This window comes from Molothrus ater, chromosome 3, assembly GCF_012460135.2.
Source record: "Molothrus ater isolate BHLD 08-10-18 breed brown headed cowbird chromosome 3, BPBGC_Mater_1.1, whole genome shotgun sequence".
In the NCBI taxonomy this organism is placed as follows: Eukaryota; Metazoa; Chordata; class Aves; order Passeriformes; family Icteridae; genus Molothrus; species Molothrus ater.
Genome location: NC_050480.2, coordinates 84,568,438 through 84,588,455, shown reverse-complemented (window position 1 = coordinate 84,588,455; position 20,018 = coordinate 84,568,438). Strand labels below are relative to the sequence as shown.

At 38.4% G+C, this 20,018-nt stretch overlaps 1 protein-coding gene across 1 annotated transcript in view; it reads right to left on the bottom strand.

Annotated features, from left to right (window-relative positions):
• The window catches only part of MYOM2 (myomesin 2), a 77,248-nt gene that overhangs the window by 41,640 nt on the left and 15,590 nt on the right, over positions 1–20,018 (bottom strand). The window contains exons 8-15 of the mRNA XM_036381051.2: positions 13,748–13,836; positions 13,617–13,667; positions 13,173–13,337; positions 7,994–8,155; positions 5,938–6,079; positions 4,132–4,331; positions 3,380–3,433; positions 723–850 (exon numbers count right to left, since the gene is read on the bottom strand). Of these exons, the coding sequence (XP_036236944.1) occupies positions 723–850; positions 3,380–3,433; positions 4,132–4,331; positions 5,938–6,079; positions 7,994–8,155; positions 13,173–13,337; positions 13,617–13,667; positions 13,748–13,836 (991 nt within the window). The remainder of the gene's footprint in view (positions 1–722; positions 851–3,379; positions 3,434–4,131; positions 4,332–5,937; positions 6,080–7,993; positions 8,156–13,172; positions 13,338–13,616; positions 13,668–13,747; positions 13,837–20,018) is intronic.

Sequence of the window (20,018 nt, the reverse complement as noted above, 5' to 3'; positions counted from 1 at the left end):
AGAGGTCAGGTATGAGGCCCATTTTACCTACAAGGAAAATTCTGAAACAAGTTGCTCCAACCCACTATAATTTAGAAACATGGTTCAGGGAGAGATTTATTTAAATTTTATTCACTTAGGTGGATGAAGAACAAACCTCTCCTACTGTGAACACTGAAGTCCCCTTTCAATTCAAAGGGAGGAGGAAGGCAGCCATGAAGAGTACCAGGGACCAGTGAACTTGAGACAGGCATCTGCCTCTTTGCTGACCTTACAGGAGATAAATTGGAAATGTCAGTGTATAGTAGATGCTGCCATTAGCCTGCAAATAAGTGAGGATCAAATTATGAGTTACTGTTTATTCCTTGTTCTATCACAAAACTAACAGAAACTTCCCTTTTTTACAGAGATTGAAAACTTACAATTGTGCCTGATTGTGAAAACTATGGATGTTTCTTTTACATATTTTCTTTTTTAACTCCTGCATACATAATTATTTGTTCCCATTTAGACAGCAGTAAGCAAATAGCATAGGGGAATCCTTTTCTCTGGTCCTTGAATTTCAATGCTCATTAAAACTTGCAGTAAGACATTTGATTATCCATGCTTCTCTAATATCCCACTTCCAAATCCTGGAAGACCACAGTTTTATTGCTCATTCTGCAGATCTGAAAATGGTTTGAGTGTAACAGCACACAGCAATAAAGCACCTTTCAAGAGAACACCACTGTACAGTGCAGTACCTTCTCAATGAAATACGTCAGTGGCTCCCTGCCACGGGGAACAGGTGGATCCCAGCTCAGTACAACATATGTTTTGCTGATTTCTGAAGCATGTACATTGGTGGGAGGGCTTGGAATCTGAACATCCCCTGTAAGATTAATAAATGTAGCAAGTGTTAAACAGCAGATTAACTCCTGGGTCAGCATTCAGGGTACAGCTCATCTTTCTGATTCAACTTCCACCCTGCACTGCAATGCTCAGCTATTAGGGGCTGTGATATCATCTGTGCAGTTCACCTGATCACTTCAATTAGATTTTGATAAATAAAACTTCAGTATTAATAGCTAGTTACTTACTCTTTCAGTAAAGGTCAAATGTGCTCCCTGAAACTCTAGTGCATTTGTCACACTTTTTCCTTTGATCACATTTGAATTATTTCAATCTCCTAGTAAAACCCTACTCACTATATGCCAACATTTTTTGATCAAAGACAGAAGTCAAAAGAGTTATTATGAGAAATTAGAATTTAAAAAAAATAGCTGGAAGAGAAGTACAATCAGAAAAGAAGCTTTAAAACAAAGAGAAAAGCAGGAAAAGGAGCAGAACCTATTAGCTATATATCCTATAACATAATGGCATTATCAGCTGTATAGTCTAAAGCATTTCTAAAATCTGTGAATCAGAGACATAAAAATATGTCACCAGCCCTCTGACAGCTCTACCACACATTGTGTCTGATCAAACCCCTCTCCCCACTCACTCTGCAGAGTCACCAGCACTGTTAGAGCCAACTTGCCTACCCTGGGCCAGGTAGGAAGAATTCAGCTCAGCCTTTCATGGTCCTGCTCACTGACTGCAACATGAGAAAAAGCTGGTTCTGCTAACCAAGGGATTACAATGGGGTAAAACAGCACCAGATGGGAGAGTGACCTGTGATGGTCCTGTGATGGACCTCTACACAGGCACAGCTACACAGCCCTGAAGAATGTTCGACTTGGTAGTAGGTCAGAAGTAGCAACTCAGCAGGCACCTAAAAATTTTTTCTTTGTGGCTTGTGATAGAAAAATAAAAAAATCTTTGTTCTTTGAAGGTAGTTTTTTCTACTTCTCAGGCTAAGAAAGGAGCATATATCCTCTAAATGTTTATCTTTAAAAAAGAGAAAAATATTTCAGTAATAATCTCTAAATCATGGCAGTGATATTTTAAACTATTAGACATATCTGTAGAATGAACCAGACTCAAAATGTACACTAATACTATTTCATCATATATAGTTCCAAATCACAACCAAACCTTTTTTAAAGCAAACTGATATATCCAATGAAAATTTATTTCTCACAATGCTTTCTATATTTGATTTCCTACAAATCTATTTTTTTCTCTCAGAAAATACATGAATCAGCTGAGTTTAAGATGAAATTGATGACATATACTCAAGATAATTAAAATAATCCTTCACAGCATTAAGACAAAAGGTTTCCAAGCGATTTCAGGTAACAAAATCTCAACATGTTTTCTTCCATTCTTGAAAAAACAAAAGCTTCCATACTTTGTAATGATATAACATGGTGGTACAGAATGGTTGCCAGAAAGGGATATCAGCCTGCACTAAAAAGGAAAACCATTGTGATCTGTAAGATTGCTCTTTCAGAAATAGTCTCCAATCTTGCAGATGAAAGTAGTGATCTACATAAAAAACGATATTTCAATATTCATACTCTATTAAATATGAATATTCATGTGACAGAAATACAAATATCATTATATATGACTATTCCAGAGTGGCCATTTACTGGACCTGATCATTCTAATCCTGAGAGCAGAAGAATGATCTGTGAAGCCAAACAAGACAATTACAATCTGATATTGTGATGTGCCTCTGATCCTGTAATACCCATATCAATTAATTTAGGGTACTATTATAAAAATAGAGGAACTTCATCTGTCCTGTCCATGCACTGGAAAAGCCATTTAATGTCTGATTCTCCTTCAAACTACATTTGTTCTCAGACACTTTTTTTTTCATTTTGATCCAATGTAGTTAATAATTTTAGCAGTTTAAGTGTAAAGAAGGTCGTTATTCTAGTATAAAAGCCTAATCATTCCATAGAGAAACAACCAAAACCAGAAAAAATTCAAACTTTATCTCAAAAGTTTCAGGGATCTCTCCAATTCTCCTGAGGAAAAACATTACTTAGTCTATAATTTTAACCTTAAGAAAAACCTCCATATTCATGTAGATATATATTATTTAAAGAATTGAGATGAATTGTGCAAGTTTTTATGAGAATGGCAATAACTTGCTCAAATAGTCAAAATCAGTCTAAAAAAAAAACTATACTTAGCTCCCAGAAAGCTAGAAAGAGGGGAAATATGGGCAATCAAATGGGGAATCAAATGTTCAGCCATTTAAGTCAGCTTAGCACTAGTAAAAGCAAAAAGGTGAGAAAATGTTGTTGACATATAAAAGTTTTGCTGTTGAGTGTGATGTTCTCCATCTTTTTAGACCTCACTCCTCACTTGTGTTCTTTCAGCCTTGCAAGTCATAATGTAGCTTTATTTCTTAATATAGAGACTTTATCACTAGATGGATTTCTTTTCAATTTATGTTTCTAGCTATGATGCAAAATTACTGGAGAATAAGCAGATGTAGTGAAATTGCAGAAGTGCTACTTACCTTCAAGGTCATCCTTACTGATCACAATCTTTCTCCCTTCATCCACATGAACAACTGTCAATCAAAATATTCAATTAGTTTCTCAAACTAGTTGAATATATTTACAAATTTTGCAAATTATTGTTTGTCATGTGTTCAAAAGCCTGTATAGCTCTGTTTCTATAATGTTGTAATAAAATCTTTCCCCATATAGAGTCAACTTGAAGTCATATACTGGTTTATTCACTTTCATAGGAAAACAGGGCTGGATAAGACAGTACTATTCAAAGATGTGCTAAAAAGCAAGAGCCATAGTCACAGTAGATGGATTTGAGGCAGATTAGTAATCAATTGTGTCATGAAGTTCACTTTTGTTATAGGAATTAATCATAAAGCATACACACATGCATAAAACACATGTAAAGGAAATCTGAGTATATTCAGCTCAGATTTTACAGGCAACACTGGGGCAGCGCTTTAAGGTATTCCTAATTACTTTAATTCCCCTCTGACCAAAAGGAGGACATGAAACAGAAGGTGTGCAAGTACATGATATACAGAATCTGCACAGGGGTTTAGGACAAGGCTAAATCAATAAAACTACTCCCCAGGGTAAGCTGGCTTGCTCTATTCATGAAGAAGCTCTCATAATGCTACTTTGCAGTCTGTAGTGAGATATTCAATCAAAGGAAGAAATAAACTCTTCTCCTTAGGTTAACTGGGCAAACAGAATCTTTTTTTTTTTTTATTTTGAGAAGCCTTGAATAACCTACTTTGTGTTCTCTCCAGGTCAAGGGGGTCAAGCGCTGCAACTGGTTCGGAGGCTCGAGAAGGCCGGCTAATGCCAGCACTGTTCACTGCCCTCACACGGAATATGTAAGACCGTCCCTCTTGAAGACCAGTCACAGGATACTTGCAGACTTTTACAGGAGCATCATTGCACTGGACCCAGTTCTCCAGACCTACTTCACATCTTGGAATAGCAGAAGACAGCCTTTGTTAGTATCATCTCACATTAAATACACCCCATGCTACCCACACCAAGTCAGAACCACAGAAGTCACCTTTGCTAGGCTGAGGAGCTAAACCATATACCTCATTAATGAAAGTCACACACTTTATACACTCTTCTCTGGTCAGAGATCCAATCCCCACTCTGTTCATATTTTTTTCATAATGCAAAGGTCATTTTTCTTCCATGGTTTTTGGCCTTTTCAAATCTATCTGCTTCCCTTCTGTTTGGTTCTTTTCCTTGCCATGTAAAGAATAAATTATTCACTTTCATTTTTAATATTCATCTCCACAGAACATGATGAATTTGCAAGATTCACCTAATGATTTTAATTTCTTCTTTGTCATATTTTCAAGTAAACTTTTGTGTCTTTCCCTCCCAAAATGACTGGGCCACAGAGTATAGGAGTCATCAAGAAGAAGAGTGATATTATCATACTGACTCCTTTGTGTGTACATATACAGTTTGTGTCCTACTAATATAAACTTTTGTGTAGAAGACTCTCTGTTGCCCTGACTGTACCAGAAAAAAGTCATGTCATGATCAAGAGCTCCTTGGCACTGCAGTGATACAAGCAACGTGTCAAATGGCACATCTGACTAGATTATACACAATTAGGTGAAATACTCCTATGATCTATGTACTGCATAAATTGGATATAGATCATAGAGTCCCCAGGTCTCAAGTTAATTTCCTCATACTGACTGCCATTCATAAACCTCTATTTTTCCAGTTATTCCCAGACAGTTATCTTTGAATTACACCAAATGACAGGGAAGCAAATAGCAATGAGCTGCAAATGTTGCTTTTAAGTGCACAGCAGTGTACATTATGAAATCATTTCAGTAAGGCTTTGCTGACTGACAGATTCAGACACTAAGGATCAGATGATCTGCTCTGGCTACAAGGAGCAAGCATTCACTTCAGTCAAAGAACAAAACATAGAAATCAGCGCTTGGATCCCCTGCTCACCAGCTGCCTGCACTGAGCTGAAACCCCAGCAAAGTGCAAAGCTCACTGAAGGACAGAAGCCTGCCAGTCTGACTTAAACTGCCAACTCCCAGGAGTCCAGGCCTTGAACTCCTGATGTACTACATTTAAGAAAGAAATAAAAACATAATGTAATAACTCCTAGGTTTCAGCTTTTGCAGTATAGAGATTAAAGAGGCTAAATCTAATTCAAGATGCCCATGGACTCTAGCTTTTATAAATTAAATACTGTCAGGGCTCATTCTCTGATGTGCCCACATCCATACTATTGAATGTTTTAAGCATATGATAAAATGTGTCTGCCTGCAAATATTACTTGGAATGGCCTCAAGCCCCTGTTAATTCCCAGACTATGCCCAGAATTGCCTGTGAAAGTACTAAATCATCTGGGCCAAAAGTTTGCCAGGGAACAATCTTGTAATTTAACACAGTGTGTAACTGAATTCCAGTGCCAAGTGTCTGTAAAAATATGTCCAAAGAACACACACATTGAAAAGATATAATGGTATTTTTTCTCTTCAGTATAAACATATTTCTGGCAATTAACAAAATCAAATAAATCTTAAGATTTACATACTTGTCAACAAAATATCCAATAACAGGGCTCTCACTGGTTGTATTCGGTGGTTTCCAGGTAACAATAACATAGTCTCTGTTAGCATCATGGCATTTAACATCCATTGGTGCCCCTGGTGCTCCTGCGATCAATGCATCAGCATCTGGACCACAAATTAAAATAAATTGGTTTTGACTCCAACCCTTCTGATATACATCAAAAAGTCAAAGGGAATACTTGCAGTTCATTGTGCTACTTGTTTATATGAATGGAAGCCGAAACATTTCATGATGTACTAATTCACTGCAATAATGATTCAGAACCATATTGTCTATATTTTTATACAGACAAAATGTTCAAGGATATTTTTGAGAACAGAAAAGCTTTTTAGAAACCAAACACGTCTTGTTTTTCATGAGAATTAAAAGCTTAACCCACCCATGTGTTTTTGATGCTCTGTCACACTGAAAGCTGTGACTCAGTGTGTTACCAATCAGACCAAAGTACTCAATAAAAAACATGCAGATTAGGAAAAAATCTCTTAAAGAATGAAAAATTTGCAAACTCCTGGAATATTTATAATGCTATGTTTTATTTAGAGTCCTAAATACCACCTTTAAGACACCCTTTTGCGGCTTCATTCTGAGAGATATTGACTAATCTGGACCCACAACTCCTAATGAAATCTCTTAACAGGTAAAATTCTCTCCCTTCAAAGGAAGATTTCTATAACAAAAAAATACCCTGCAGAGAGTCTAAATTTATAGAGTCTAAACCCAATCAGTTGTGAAGTAGTTCATGCTCAGTATCAGATCACAGCCTTCATGAAAAAAGGCAAGAGAATGGCCAACAGACAACACTAGGGACTCCAGAGGACATAGCACAAGGCCAGGGTCCTGGGCATGCAAAGGCATCACATATAGTGTAAAATAGACAAGAGAGATGCCTAAGATTTACCCATCACTACAACAAAAACTTCTAAGAAAGTTTTTTATATATTAGTGGGTGTTTTTCACCTGAATAATGTCTTTTGTGGAATGTAACCTGGACAGAAATAGCTTTAGCAAATTGATCTCATTTTCCTAATGAGATCAGGATGCCAGAGTGGCTTGTTCAAGACATACTGCAAAGCTGATGAAGCCCTTGCACTACTCCTGTGAGGAAGTTGGATTTCAGACCTCTGAAAAAGACATTCACTACCTGTACCCCACACAAACTGTCTGGATGACACTCCCACAAGGCACATATATTCTAATATGTTTCCAAGAAGAACAAGGTTTAAAATTAATAGAGCTACAGTGGCCTCAGTGGGGATGTTCCAGTTCGCCCATATCAAGGATATTGTCCAATGTATTTAAGAGAGTGAAAGAACTGCTCTACCAGAAATATTTTTATCTTTCAAATAAAAAATATAAAACTAAATACTAAATTCTGCTCACAGGTACATGTAGAAGTTAATTTTTACTTCACTGAGAGCTGTGCATGGAAATGTGATGAAAAATTCTGACCTTTATTCTATTTTAAAACATTTACCTCCTTTTATCTATGTCTTTTGTGAAAACTGTATTTCTTCAGTCAGCTAGTTTCTTACTTTGTTTCTTTTCTCTGGTTAATGACATGACTATGACTGGTATAGTGGTGGGAATATTTCTTTTGCTTTCTCCTGCACGTATCCCTAAGACCAGGCACAAGATACAAGAATGCCCAACAAGGCTCATTCCCAATGTCCAATCTCTAAAGCCAAAACCATTACATTGAGAACTGATTGTATGCAAAGATGTTTATTTCCTACCAGGAAAGGAGGTGAAAAATAAAGAAATAAGTTGTTTCTTCACAAGTATGGTTTCTCTAGTTCTCCAGGAAACAAAATGTCCTCAGGAGCATGCTCCTCTTGAAGCTCCCCATTCATGTAAGGTGACTGATTTTTAGTACAGACTACTAAATACAAATGAAATTACTATGAAATTCCACAGGGCTAAATTTCTTTCATACTTCAGTTATTACATGGGATTTTTTCATAAAACTAAACCACATAATGTTTTTTAATTTCTCCTCAAGAACCAGATTAAAAGTTTACCTCTTACAAACAGGTATGCACTGCATTCACTGATTCCACCTCTTGAAACCATGCGCAGGGTGTATAAACCTTCATCATCTTTGTTCAGATGAGTAAAGGAAAGAGCTGCCTGGCCTTCTCCAAAATACAGCTGTGTCCACTTGGAATCCTTTAGCAGCACATCTGGAAGAGAAGACCCATCAGACACATTATTGTGCTGCTAGAACAACCTTCATCCTAGTGCAGTTCTCTGCCAGCCAGGGACACAAACTAATATTTATGCCAGTTTTGTTCAGAACTATAGTGCTTTGGATGCCATGAAAACTCTACAGAGAGTAAGTTGCATTTCTCTAAAATTATTTTATCAGTGACTTTTAGAGAACATGAGGTCTAGTAATACACTATGCAGTGCCAAACACAAAATTCCTATCACTATTCTTTTTAATACACTGAGAGACAAAAATGTTACTCACATTTAGAAATACTAACATGAAAACCTGTCATACCCTATAATGAATGCAGGGTAGGACCTTGTTTCATTTTTAATAAGTTTTGCTTGCTGTTCAGGTCAAATGCCAGTTTACTCAATTTTTCTTCCAAATTTAAAAAAACAGATTTCAATTTAATCTGAAAACTGCAATAAATATACACCAAACTTTGATGTTCAAGGCCATGCCTGTTGAGCATTGAATTAAATTAAATTTAAACCTCTCAAAAGTGAGAGGTGGTGACCCATGATTAATGCACATTAATCTGATTACCTAGTGAAACCAGAGCAAAAAGTGAACAGGATGCTTTATGCTAGCCAAGGGGCTTTCTCATGTCATCCTTTTAAATAACTGATTGGATTATTTTTGATTTTTAACTCCCTAAGGCCAATCACATACAAATTTATTGTAATCAATGCAGCAGAACTGTATTTAAAAGATCTGAATATCTATGAATGTTCATTATTCTACAGCTTAAATGGATTTTGGAGCTGACACTCAAACATCTGCAAAGGAATCAGTGTTCTCACCTATCAGCTGAGTTTCATAAGCAGGTACAAAACATGACACACATTCCAATAACAAAGCATGTGCAAGACACAAGCTACTAAATCTTACAGCAGTAAATTGCATAATCAGCTAAGCATGTAGTGCTTATGAGAAGCACACAAACTAAATTCAATCACATTCCTTCCCATGAGATCCTTACCTAGAAAACCTGAGTGTCCCCTTTCTGTCATGCCTGCCACAATGGTACTCAGACTTGTGTAGAGAGACATGATGTACTTTAAATTAAATCAGAAAATATCTTCACCTAGAAACTTTAACTAATGCATGAGCTCTGCAGAAAATCCTAAGCATAAAAATATTGATTAACCAGCATCTCTGAAAAGCTGGTCACTTATTTAGACTCAAAGTTTCAGTGGATCGGTAGCCACCATTGTTTGAGTATATAGAAATTGTAGGCAAGCCTGTAATGCTACTAAGGCCAGAATCACCCATTTCCATTCTTTAAGTGTACTGATAGCAGAAATTGAGGAGGCAGTTGTGTTTGGTAAGGGCAGAAAAACTTCTCTTCCCCACACAAGGCCAAAGATTCACCAGAAATTAACAGAAGCCTGCTTTTTTTAATGCAGTCTGGATGAATGACTTTGTAGGCAAGACGATTAGAATAAAGTTTGGACATATTTAAAAGTTCCAATAGAACAAGTATCCATAAGCCTGCCACCACAATAATATCACAAATACAAGTTCTCACTCTTCACAGTCTGTTCATGTGTTGTGCTCTATTATTTTTCCCAGAATTTACTTGCAGAAGACTAATCCTCAGAAGCAGCACGTCTCAAACCTCAGATGCTCTTTATAATATGTAAGATAATTTTCCTTATACATGACTTTGATTAAAATTCATACAAAGAGCGGGGAACTGCTATATACTGAAATTTATTTTCATCGTGTATTTTTTGTTCTGCTGAAATTTTAGCTAGATCTTCACTCCATGATTTTTCCTCCTGAAATCAATTATTTTATTCTAGATTACAATATAAATAGCTGCAGAGTGCTGGTACATAAAGCTTTATAGTGTTTATATTACATTAGAGATCAATAATGGAAAATTCCTATTATCAGCTGAAGTCATGTCCAGATTAGTTATACATTCCTGAGGCATTATTTGGATTTTGTTCTTTCAGTATCTTGACTGGTTCTTTCAGTATCCTAAATTGTTCTAAGTGGGCCATGAATAATAGACATCATATTCATGTTTGTGAAATCCCAGATAAATTCAGAGGATTTCACTGAGCTGACTTATATGCCCCTAGGAGTCTACTAGATACCCTCAGTAAGGCTCACTAGTGTGAACATTATTTATACTAGATAAACACATACCTCTCCTGTGTATAATTATAAGTAAATCATACATATCCATCTCAGGGCTTTAGTTGCTATTATTTGATTAACACAAACTGAAAATTTTTAGGAAGAGTACCGTTAGAATGCATGAAATAGAAGCCTCTCTGAGTCCCTCAGAGAGAGAAAGGAAGGCAGTGATTGAATTGGAACCTTTAGAGAAACTGGAATATATTAAACCCCACAGACATGAAGTAGGAGCGTAAGTTTCAGTTTTAAGTAGAAATATATCTTAAGTGCCTTAAGGGACTGTGTTAGCTAGTAAAAAGCCCTGAAGCCTAGTTCAGGGCTAAAGTTCAGTAGTGTTACTTTTCAGAAAATTAACTTAGCTCCAGACATAATGAAAACATAGCAGAACATTGCTTGCATTTCTAGATAGAACAGATAGAACAGATTTGCATGAACAGCTAGAACTACGTGTGTAGATTTTGTGTACGAACTGACACTACTTCCACACGTTAGAATTAAGCTCAGATAGGTGTAGGAAGAATGCTTTAGAATCGTGTTTTTAGTTGATTGGATGATTTATGAATAAAATCCCCCTGTATTGGGATGAAAAGGAGGTGGTAGTAACTTCTGCTAGCTGCTACTGCTTCTGCTGGGAACATTGGGACTGTTCCAAGCTCCTTCTGCTGCTTCTGCTTGGAACATTGGGACTTCTATGCCAGAATGCTTGTAGCACAGACTTGGATACTCTCAACTCTGCGCCTTCGAGGCTGATGTATTCATGCAATAAACAACTTCACAACAACCAACAATGGCTCCTGTCTCTTCGAAGACCCAAGACCCACTCATAATTCAACAGCGCACAGTCTTAATGCAAGAGTAGAATTAAATATTACCTCTCTAAAGAACCAGAATGTCTTAAGCACATGAGGTTGGACAAGTTATTAACTTCTCATTGCTTATATTTATGCATTGCCTCCAGCTCTCAAGGGACTCAACAAAGGGAACTGTAACACATAACAAAGGTTTGTAACGCATGAATTCCTGCTGTGTTTGGGAAAAAGTTCTGCCAGCTAATGCACCTGTATACCTCTTGGAAATATTGTGAGCCACATACTTGTAATGAAGGAAAAATCTAAGCTTGTTTGTAACATCCTATTTCACAGAAGTAGAATAATGGGATGAACACCTATCTGACTCCCTACCAAAAATCTATTGGCTTAAAACAGAACAAGTTTTCATCTCAGGTTTTCACAAGGACTTATTATGTTAAATAAGGGGAAAAACAAAGAACATAGTATTGTTACATATCAAGAAAGAATTATCTCGTCATTATGAAAGAACAAAGAGAAAGGGTCATGAGCTTTGATTCATAGTGCAAGAAAATTTCATGTCCAATGAAAAGTGGAACAATACTGTGCATTCTTAAAAATTAGAAGTTCTTCTTAGCTGCAGTTTCAAATTTAGAATTTGAGAGATTTGTCACCTTGTGAAACTGCACCCAGTAAGACACAAAGCAAAGGTACCCTTAAAAATGATGGTTCAACTGAGAGTGAAGTAAGAGATTTTTTTTTAGTTATTAAAAATCCTGAAGCATATAGCAAAATTCCTTTATCTCTCAGTGGAACAGAAACTGAATTAAAGTATCAGCCTTAGATTTTAGATTATTCAAACAGAAAAAAGTCATTTTTATTATCTCATATTTTTACTTTAGTGACATCTAATAGCTCATCACAAGGAAGTATCCACAATGATAGAAAAATAGGAATAAAAAATTAAGTAGTAGTTTGTTCCCTGAAGAATCAGATGTGAATCTATGTAAAACCATGATGTACATGAAACAAAAGGCATAAAAAACAGTCACAAAATCATTCTTTTTCTGATTTTTGTAATCTTGAATGTTCTTGACGGCCTTATTAATCTTACTGTCATTTCTTAGTTTTTTTGTCCATTATGCAAGTTTCTGCCAATATTTTTGGGACCAGTCCAAACACCAGTCTTGGAAGTCCACCATTCTCAAATGTGGTCCCTTTGGGGAAAGGTCTAACCATTCAAAAATAACAAAGGCTTTCCTTAAATCCTCAGTAGAATAATTACTTTACAATCCTACACAGGTTGTGGTTGGTGAAAAGTGGTGGGATAAATATCTACAACAGGCTGCTATCCTAAGCTCTAAGTAGCTAGTTTTATGTTTCAAAACCCTTCTTTGCTGCAGTGAACAAACAGTACTCATCCAGGATTTGTGTACCAGTCACCCCAGTATATGATAAGTTTAGTGATGTTATTTTGAGTGCTTCATGGTAAGACTGTTTCACCTGGCATAAAATAAGTTTTCACAGACAAAAGAGACAAGGAAGAAACCTACTAACATGGCACATAAACAGCAAAGCAAACATATGTGTATCAGGCCTGGCTACTATAAGTATTGCCTAACCATTGATGTGATTTTAATATAAAATTCACAACAAATGCTGGAGCAAGATTAAAGTGGAGAGCCATACCTCATTCAGTACTTCAAACTTTACTGCCCTGTAAGTACCCTTCAGCTGAGTGGTCACAGTATTCAACTATGAGTCATTGTGAAATTTAAGAACTGGCTTTGGATCTCTTCCAAGTAAATGTTCTAACTATTGTACTATCACAATATGAGGTTACCTCCTGCTGCTATCAATGTGGGCTCAAAAAATGTTGACCAAGTCACTTAATTGAGAGTGCAGGACTATAAATTCTAACTAGAGATATTTCTTTTTCTCTATTCCAAATTTAATTCTGAGAATATAACACTCTAAACCTGACCTGTATCCTCAATGTCTCCTCCAGCATTTTCCAGGTAGATTCTATTCAATGTAATAACTTACCATCTCTATACCACTCAGCACGAGGTCGTAGTCTTTTCAACTCTGGAGTGATCAACATAGAACACTTCAAGGTCAGTGTTTCACCTTCAGTTGCAAAAGTGACTCCAAACTTCTCCAGAAACTGGACATCAATGTGGGTGAAGCAAACATCGTGAGACAGGGGCACTATGCATGAGAAAATGAAAGGGTTCTTGAGTACAAGTAAATTGTACTTGGCACAGATTAGTGTCTGATCTGAGCAGGAGATGGGAGATTTCTCTTATATTGTATGCTGATCTAGAAATTCAACTGGGAAAGCAAGAGCATCTGGACAGCTCCTACTGTAACTCAATGCTTAGAAAGCAAAGTCAGAAGAAGCAAGTTTTATCCAGTTTTCTAATCTGTGAAACATTGCCCTGACAAGAGGACATAAATTATCTAAGCAAATAGAAAAAAAAGGCTTACAGTGGAAGGGCATTATCGCAGCTGGGTGAGGCTCTTCCTCCTCTCTGAACCCTATGAATAAACATAGAAGAAATATTCAATGACATAAGCATTATATTTATTTACTGTTTTAAATATGAAGTAGGACTTACTTCGCACAATCACAGCACAATTAGTTGATGCCTGACCATGGACGTTTGTTGCAACTGCTGAATATGTTGCAGAATCATCAAAGTCAGCTCTGAAAAGGGGAAGGAGAAAAACAGATACCTCTTTATGCAAAGAAAAATTCTCCTAATGATTGATATTACAAGCTAAACTATGTCAACCATCAGGAAAGAGTATAAAGCTCTTTACTGGTAGGGGAAGTGTAGAAAGCTCTTTGCTGTCTACACAGTGCAAGACATCCATGAAAGACAATCAGGAAGCTGCTACTGTTTTTAACTGATGTTTTATCTCAGTTTAGTGTGCAGGCTGCATTAACTTTAGCAAACTGGAAATGACCTTTAGAGAATGATCAAAAGGAGATAGCTGGACAATGCCAGTCTGACTATTCCCTTTCTGTATGTAACCTTCTTTAATCCATCTTGCCTTTCTGTCATATTTTAGAAAAGAGACATAGAATAAAAGTACATGTCATTCTTGCTAAAAATGTGCCTTCTGTGGCTATTCCCATCTGGCAGACACTGGTATTTTTTGCTCTCTTATATCGCAATCCAGGAAAATGATAAAAACTCAGGAACACTGTTCAAAATTGTTTATGTGCATACATGTTTGGTTTGTTTGATATTTTAGTGAGAAAAAAATTCATTATGCAAGGACAGTATAAACAAATATAAAGCAAAAAATAATTACTTGGTGCAAAACACTGATAGATTTTCTCACTTAATACATCCTTCCTTGAAGTTCCATGAGCACACATATGACCAGTTATGGTATAGGTACAAACCTTGATGCCCCAGTTCTTTTCTTATTTAAAATGGAGTCCATCATGAATAGTTTATTTAGTAATAAATTTAATGGAGGCCACTCAAAAGTTTTCAATTATAAGATACAATAGTGTGAATGTATCCATTTAGTTTCTTCTCGGAAGAACAAATTTGTGTCTTCTTGGCAACTGCCAAGTGATGAAATTCTGATTGCACTTGTCCTCTAAGAGGTCATGTATCCCAGATGTGGGAGAAGGAATATGTTAGGGGGTTTTATGCAAATTGCAAAACAGGATGCCAATTTTGGAGTATATAGCAGCTGTCACAGAGACATCAGACACCTATTTTTCACTTCTTGTGTATGTTCTGGACAGTGTCATATCATAAAATGATACTATCAGTACTGTGATGTCTAAAGCACAACTTGATGAAAGTCCCATTAAATTGCAATTTATCTCTAAATTTACAGGTCTAACAGCTCCTCCTGGAGGCAACCCTACAGCCACATATTTCACAAAATCAAGAAATCAATTACAAAGTCTATCATGCAATTAATTATCAAAGAAAAAAGGGTAAGTCCTAAGACTACAGTCTTAACCAAAAAAAGCCTGCAGCTGGGTAGGAAACCCTAATACAGTCTGGACAGGTACAGTGAGACTGAAAAACAATTTAAAAGAATTGAAATCATAGAATTGTTACGTTTGGAAAAGACCTCTAAGATCATCAAGTCCAACTGTCAACCCAGCACTACCACCATGTTAAACCATTAAACCATGACTTCATGGGCCAGAGCTGCAGGATTTTTGAAAACTTCCAGGAATGGTGACTCAACCACTTCCCTGGGCAGCCTGGTCCAATGCTTGACAACCCTTCCAGTGAATAAATTTTTCTTAATATCTAAACTAAACCTCTCTGGTGCAGTTGAGGCTGTTTTCTCTTGCCTTATTACTTGGGAAAAGAGCCTGGCCCCACCTGGCTACAACCTCCTTTGAGGCAGTTGTAGGAGCAATAAGGTCCCTCTGAGCCTCTTTTTTTCTGCAGGCTCAACACCCCCACTTCCCTCAGCTGCTGCTCACATGACTTGTGCTCCAGACTCTTTCCACCAGCTCCATTGCCTTTCTCTGGACACACTGCAGCACTTCAATGTTCTTCTTGCAGTGAGGGGCCCAGAACTGAACACAGGACTCCAGATGTGGCCTCAGCAGTGTCAACTACAGGGAGACAATCCTCGCCCTGCTCCTGCTGGCCACACTATTGCTCATACAGGCCAGGATGCCATTGGCCTTCTTGGCCACCTGGGCACACACTGACTCATGTTCAGCTGTTGTCAACCAGCACCTTTAGGTCCTTTTCCACTGCGCAGCTTTCCAGACACTCTGTGCCCAACTTGCTGCCCTGCCTGGGGTTGTTTTGATCCAAGGGCAGGATTCATCATTTTGCCTTGTTGAACCACACATAGCTGGCCTTGGCCCATTGATCCAGCCTGTCCAGATACCTCTGCAGACCCTTCCCACCCTCCAACAGATAAGCACACCCACCCAACTTGGTGACATCTGCAGACCGACTGTGGCTGCACCTGTTCCCCTCATCCACATCACTGATGACAGTATCAGAGTTCTTGCTCCATCACTGAGCACTGGGGATCACCACTTGTGACTGGCACTAGCTGGATGTAATCTCATTCATCACCATTCTCTGAGCTGGATGCTATTTAACAGTTTGTTTCCATGAAGGATTTTAAGGAAATTACAATACCTGTTCCCAGAGCTATATAAAGCTTAACTGATTCTGGACTTGTTTGAGAGATGTCAGACTTGACAGCACTTCTTCGCAATGAATTTTTAAAAGCAGAACATTTTTTTCACTATCCCAGTTTCACACTGTTTAACACTTGTGTAATAAAATGCCGAAAAGCAATATAAAACTGCAGTAAAGGACAATTTCCTAAGGCATGTTATGCCTCTATACTGAAATGTGCATAGTTAGTAGATTTATCACAGTCTGGTACAGTATCTTACTATAGCAAGTTAACAACAGATGAAGAAGCTCAAAGATTTCTTACAAGGGGCATTGCAGAATTAACTGTTCTGTAGCTTTAAGGCATTTTTGTCACTCTGCTATGTCCCTAACTTAAGAATCTATATTTATAGAACATACAGTAAATATAGTAGGTAGTATATTTAATAACATATATTACATATTAGCAAATTAAACAGCATTCATCCCCAGAAATTGGATCTTGATTGCCCTAATGTTGATGCTTTAAACACCCCTTGCCAAGCCTTGGTGTGCTCCAGCTCACCAAAAGGATTCCCACACACAGCTCAGGAGATAGTGAAGGACCTTTTCCAGAAAGCAGTCTGGATGTCTGGCAGCCCTGTCCCGAAGGGTGAGAAAATTAGTCTATCTCACACCAGGAGGTCACTGTGGCAGAGCATGTCTTTAATTTGCTGTGCAGGCAGAGCCCAGGAGTGCATTTCCTAGGCACTGGTGGCAGGAATATGTCACAGCATGCCCTGCAGTCCTTGTCCCCCGATACCTGCCCTACAAAGGTTTCCTGCCCTCCAAGCCACATCCCAACCACATCCTGCCTAAGACCCTCAGAGGTGCACAGTGTCTTCCTACCACCTGCAAGCCCAGGTTTCCCCTGGATGAGCCAGACCCTCCCAAAGGATGGTGCACACTTACCCCTGGCAGGACACTGCTGAGAGAGCCATCCTGTGTATGCTGACCAGGCCAGATCCCTCCCTGGCCTGGGCATGATTTAGACAGCACACAGCACCCAGCTCATAAATGAGTGATGAACATTTCACCAGCACTGCTGCACTAGGCCATTTCCTCCCATAAACAAAGCATTACTTCAGGCTGCTTCACTTCTCTTAAATCCAACTTAACTACTCTCTAACATTTTGTTGCTCCTATAGAGTGCTGACAACAAAGACAGAAAAAAAATCAGCATGGCTTGACTGAGGTTAACACTGACTAAACCTCACTTTAAACCAGTCATCATCTGCTCTCAGTGTTGACATCATTTTCCAGTAGAACACCAGATAAAATGGTTAAATAGGAACCAATACCTGTAAGAATTACACAGGATTTAGGATCTAAAGAGAGATTTATTGTTAAAAAACAGGTGGCCTAAAAGTAATACAGAAAATAAAGAAACATGTATTGTGGACTAACTTGGGGTCCCAAACTGTGCTAAACCACTCAAAGTGTCAGAAATGTAAAGGTGTAAGAACTTCAAAGTTGTCTCCCAAAAATGAAGAAGTAGAATGGCAGATATCTGATTAACTTTTGAAATGGATATAGAGCTGTGCTCATCTAAATCCCCTCCCCATAGTTTTGCTCTCTTAAGAAACAGCAAAACACATCTTTTGATGAGCTCTGTTTGTGATGGTGTCCAAGGTAGAGAAAACAGAATATTATCTTAAATGTCTCTAGAACAGACAGGAGTGTCACAAAAGGGTCATATCTTTAGCCAAATGAAGTTCAAAATCTAAAAGCAAATATTTCACAAAAGTTAGTGACAGAATTATAATTAATTTTCTCAGGAAGAACATTAGAAGTAACTGACCAAATAGCTGACCACATTCTTACAGCATCCTTTGTTTTTTATGAAGAGAAATGAGGCTCTTACAGTTATTATGAACACACAATTCCACAGGCCAGGCACTTATTGCTATTTAAGAGGTCAAAACAACTCTACCATTTTCTATAGCTTACTGCTTTGAAAGCAATTTATATGTCTTTGCTATGATCACTCCTCTGACTGTCCAGAACAGAAATAATCTTAGACAGCCTAGTACTCACTGAGACCCCTTTAAATCTTATCTTGGAAATGTAGGGTTTTAGTGGCTAGGAGCTAGACAGCACTTTTGTTTCATATTCACTATGAAGAAAGTTGGACAGGACGGTAAGTTACATAATGTTCTGACTTTTCTTTTGTGCCAGATAATGCTCAGATGGAGGATTATCCTGGAAATTATCTATTTCCTTGCATGCTAAAAAAATCTTAGATTTCCTAAATTGCACTGTCAAGTGCACTGAGTCAAGATCAGCTAGAAACTACATTTGAAGTACCCAGGAGGCAAGGTGTGGTCTAACAGTTATTCTTGTTTTATGATGGAGAATCTGTTTTTCAGCCTTTACAGAGGTCAGATAAAATATGCATAGAGTACATTTAGATAGCATAAAGTGTGACTGCAGAACTGTATCTCTCCCAAGGTACTAATACTTTTTTGCAAATATTAAATTGCTCTGAATCCACATGAGGTTCTGAAGTGCTAATACTTTTATGGGGAATATTCCCCAGGCAGATATATCTATTTAAAATGCATATATTCATCCAACTGCCTAGTGTACATTTAAACACAGGAGTTAAGAGTGAAATAGCATCTTTGCCTGAATTAGAACACAATTCAGTGCATGTAAAGAACACGAAGCAGTAGACAGTAAATTACAGAGTTAAAAATTATTCCTTTGAATTCAAATGACAAAATTTTCAGCATTATGTGACATCAAATTGTGGAAATACTCTGCAGAATTGCCATCACCTGCCCTGATTCTCCAGTCAGAATGAATCTGACTGATTCTTTTTGTTTGGTTGGATTTCATGTTTAGGAAGAGGGACCTCATTTCCCCATTTCCTGAAGCCCCCAGCTACAGCAGCTTATAGGGGACGGTGACTGACAAATCACCGGATTTGGGGGCTGTTGTTTACCTTTCAGCAAGGAAAGGAGAGCAGTACACCATTTTGCTGCCTGTACAGCCACTGATACTGCATTCCTGCAAAACCCAGGGAGCTGCAGCCTGTCACCCACCCACCAGCACCAAGGCTCTGCGGGCTCCGCCGGAGGATTGCCTTTGTCTCAGCACCTCTGCTCTGCCCTGCTTCCCCCTCCGGCGGAGAACGGGCGCGCCTCGCTCTCCAGCTCTCCAGATTAAATCACCTCAAGCCTTTCGTGCCTAATCAAACTAAAATAGCACTCTACTGACCGCACAGGGTCATTTGTTAAATGAGAATAGCTAGAAGAGAAGGTTAATTCAATTTTTAAGCTTTCCTTTTTTGAGGCGGCGCGGGTGGTGCTGAGGGCGGGGGCGCCGGAGCGGAGGCTGGCTCTGCCTGTGCCGGCAGAGTTACAGTGCACTCTGCAGGCTGGAGTTATACTGCATTACACTGCACTCTGCAGGCCCTGCCTGTGCCGGCAGGGTTACAGTGCACTCTGCAGGCAGGAGTTATACTGCATTACACTGCACTCTGCAGGCCCTGCCTGTGCCGGCAGGGTTACAGTGCACTCTGCAGGCAGGAGTTATACTGCATTACACTGCACTCTGCAGGCAGGAGTTACACTGCATTACACTGCATTACACTGCACTCTGCAGGCCCTGCCTGTGCCGGCAGGGTTACAGTGCACTCTGCAGGCAGGAGTTACACTGCATTACACTGCACTCTGCAGGACCTGCCTGTGCCAGCAGGGTTACAGTGCACTCT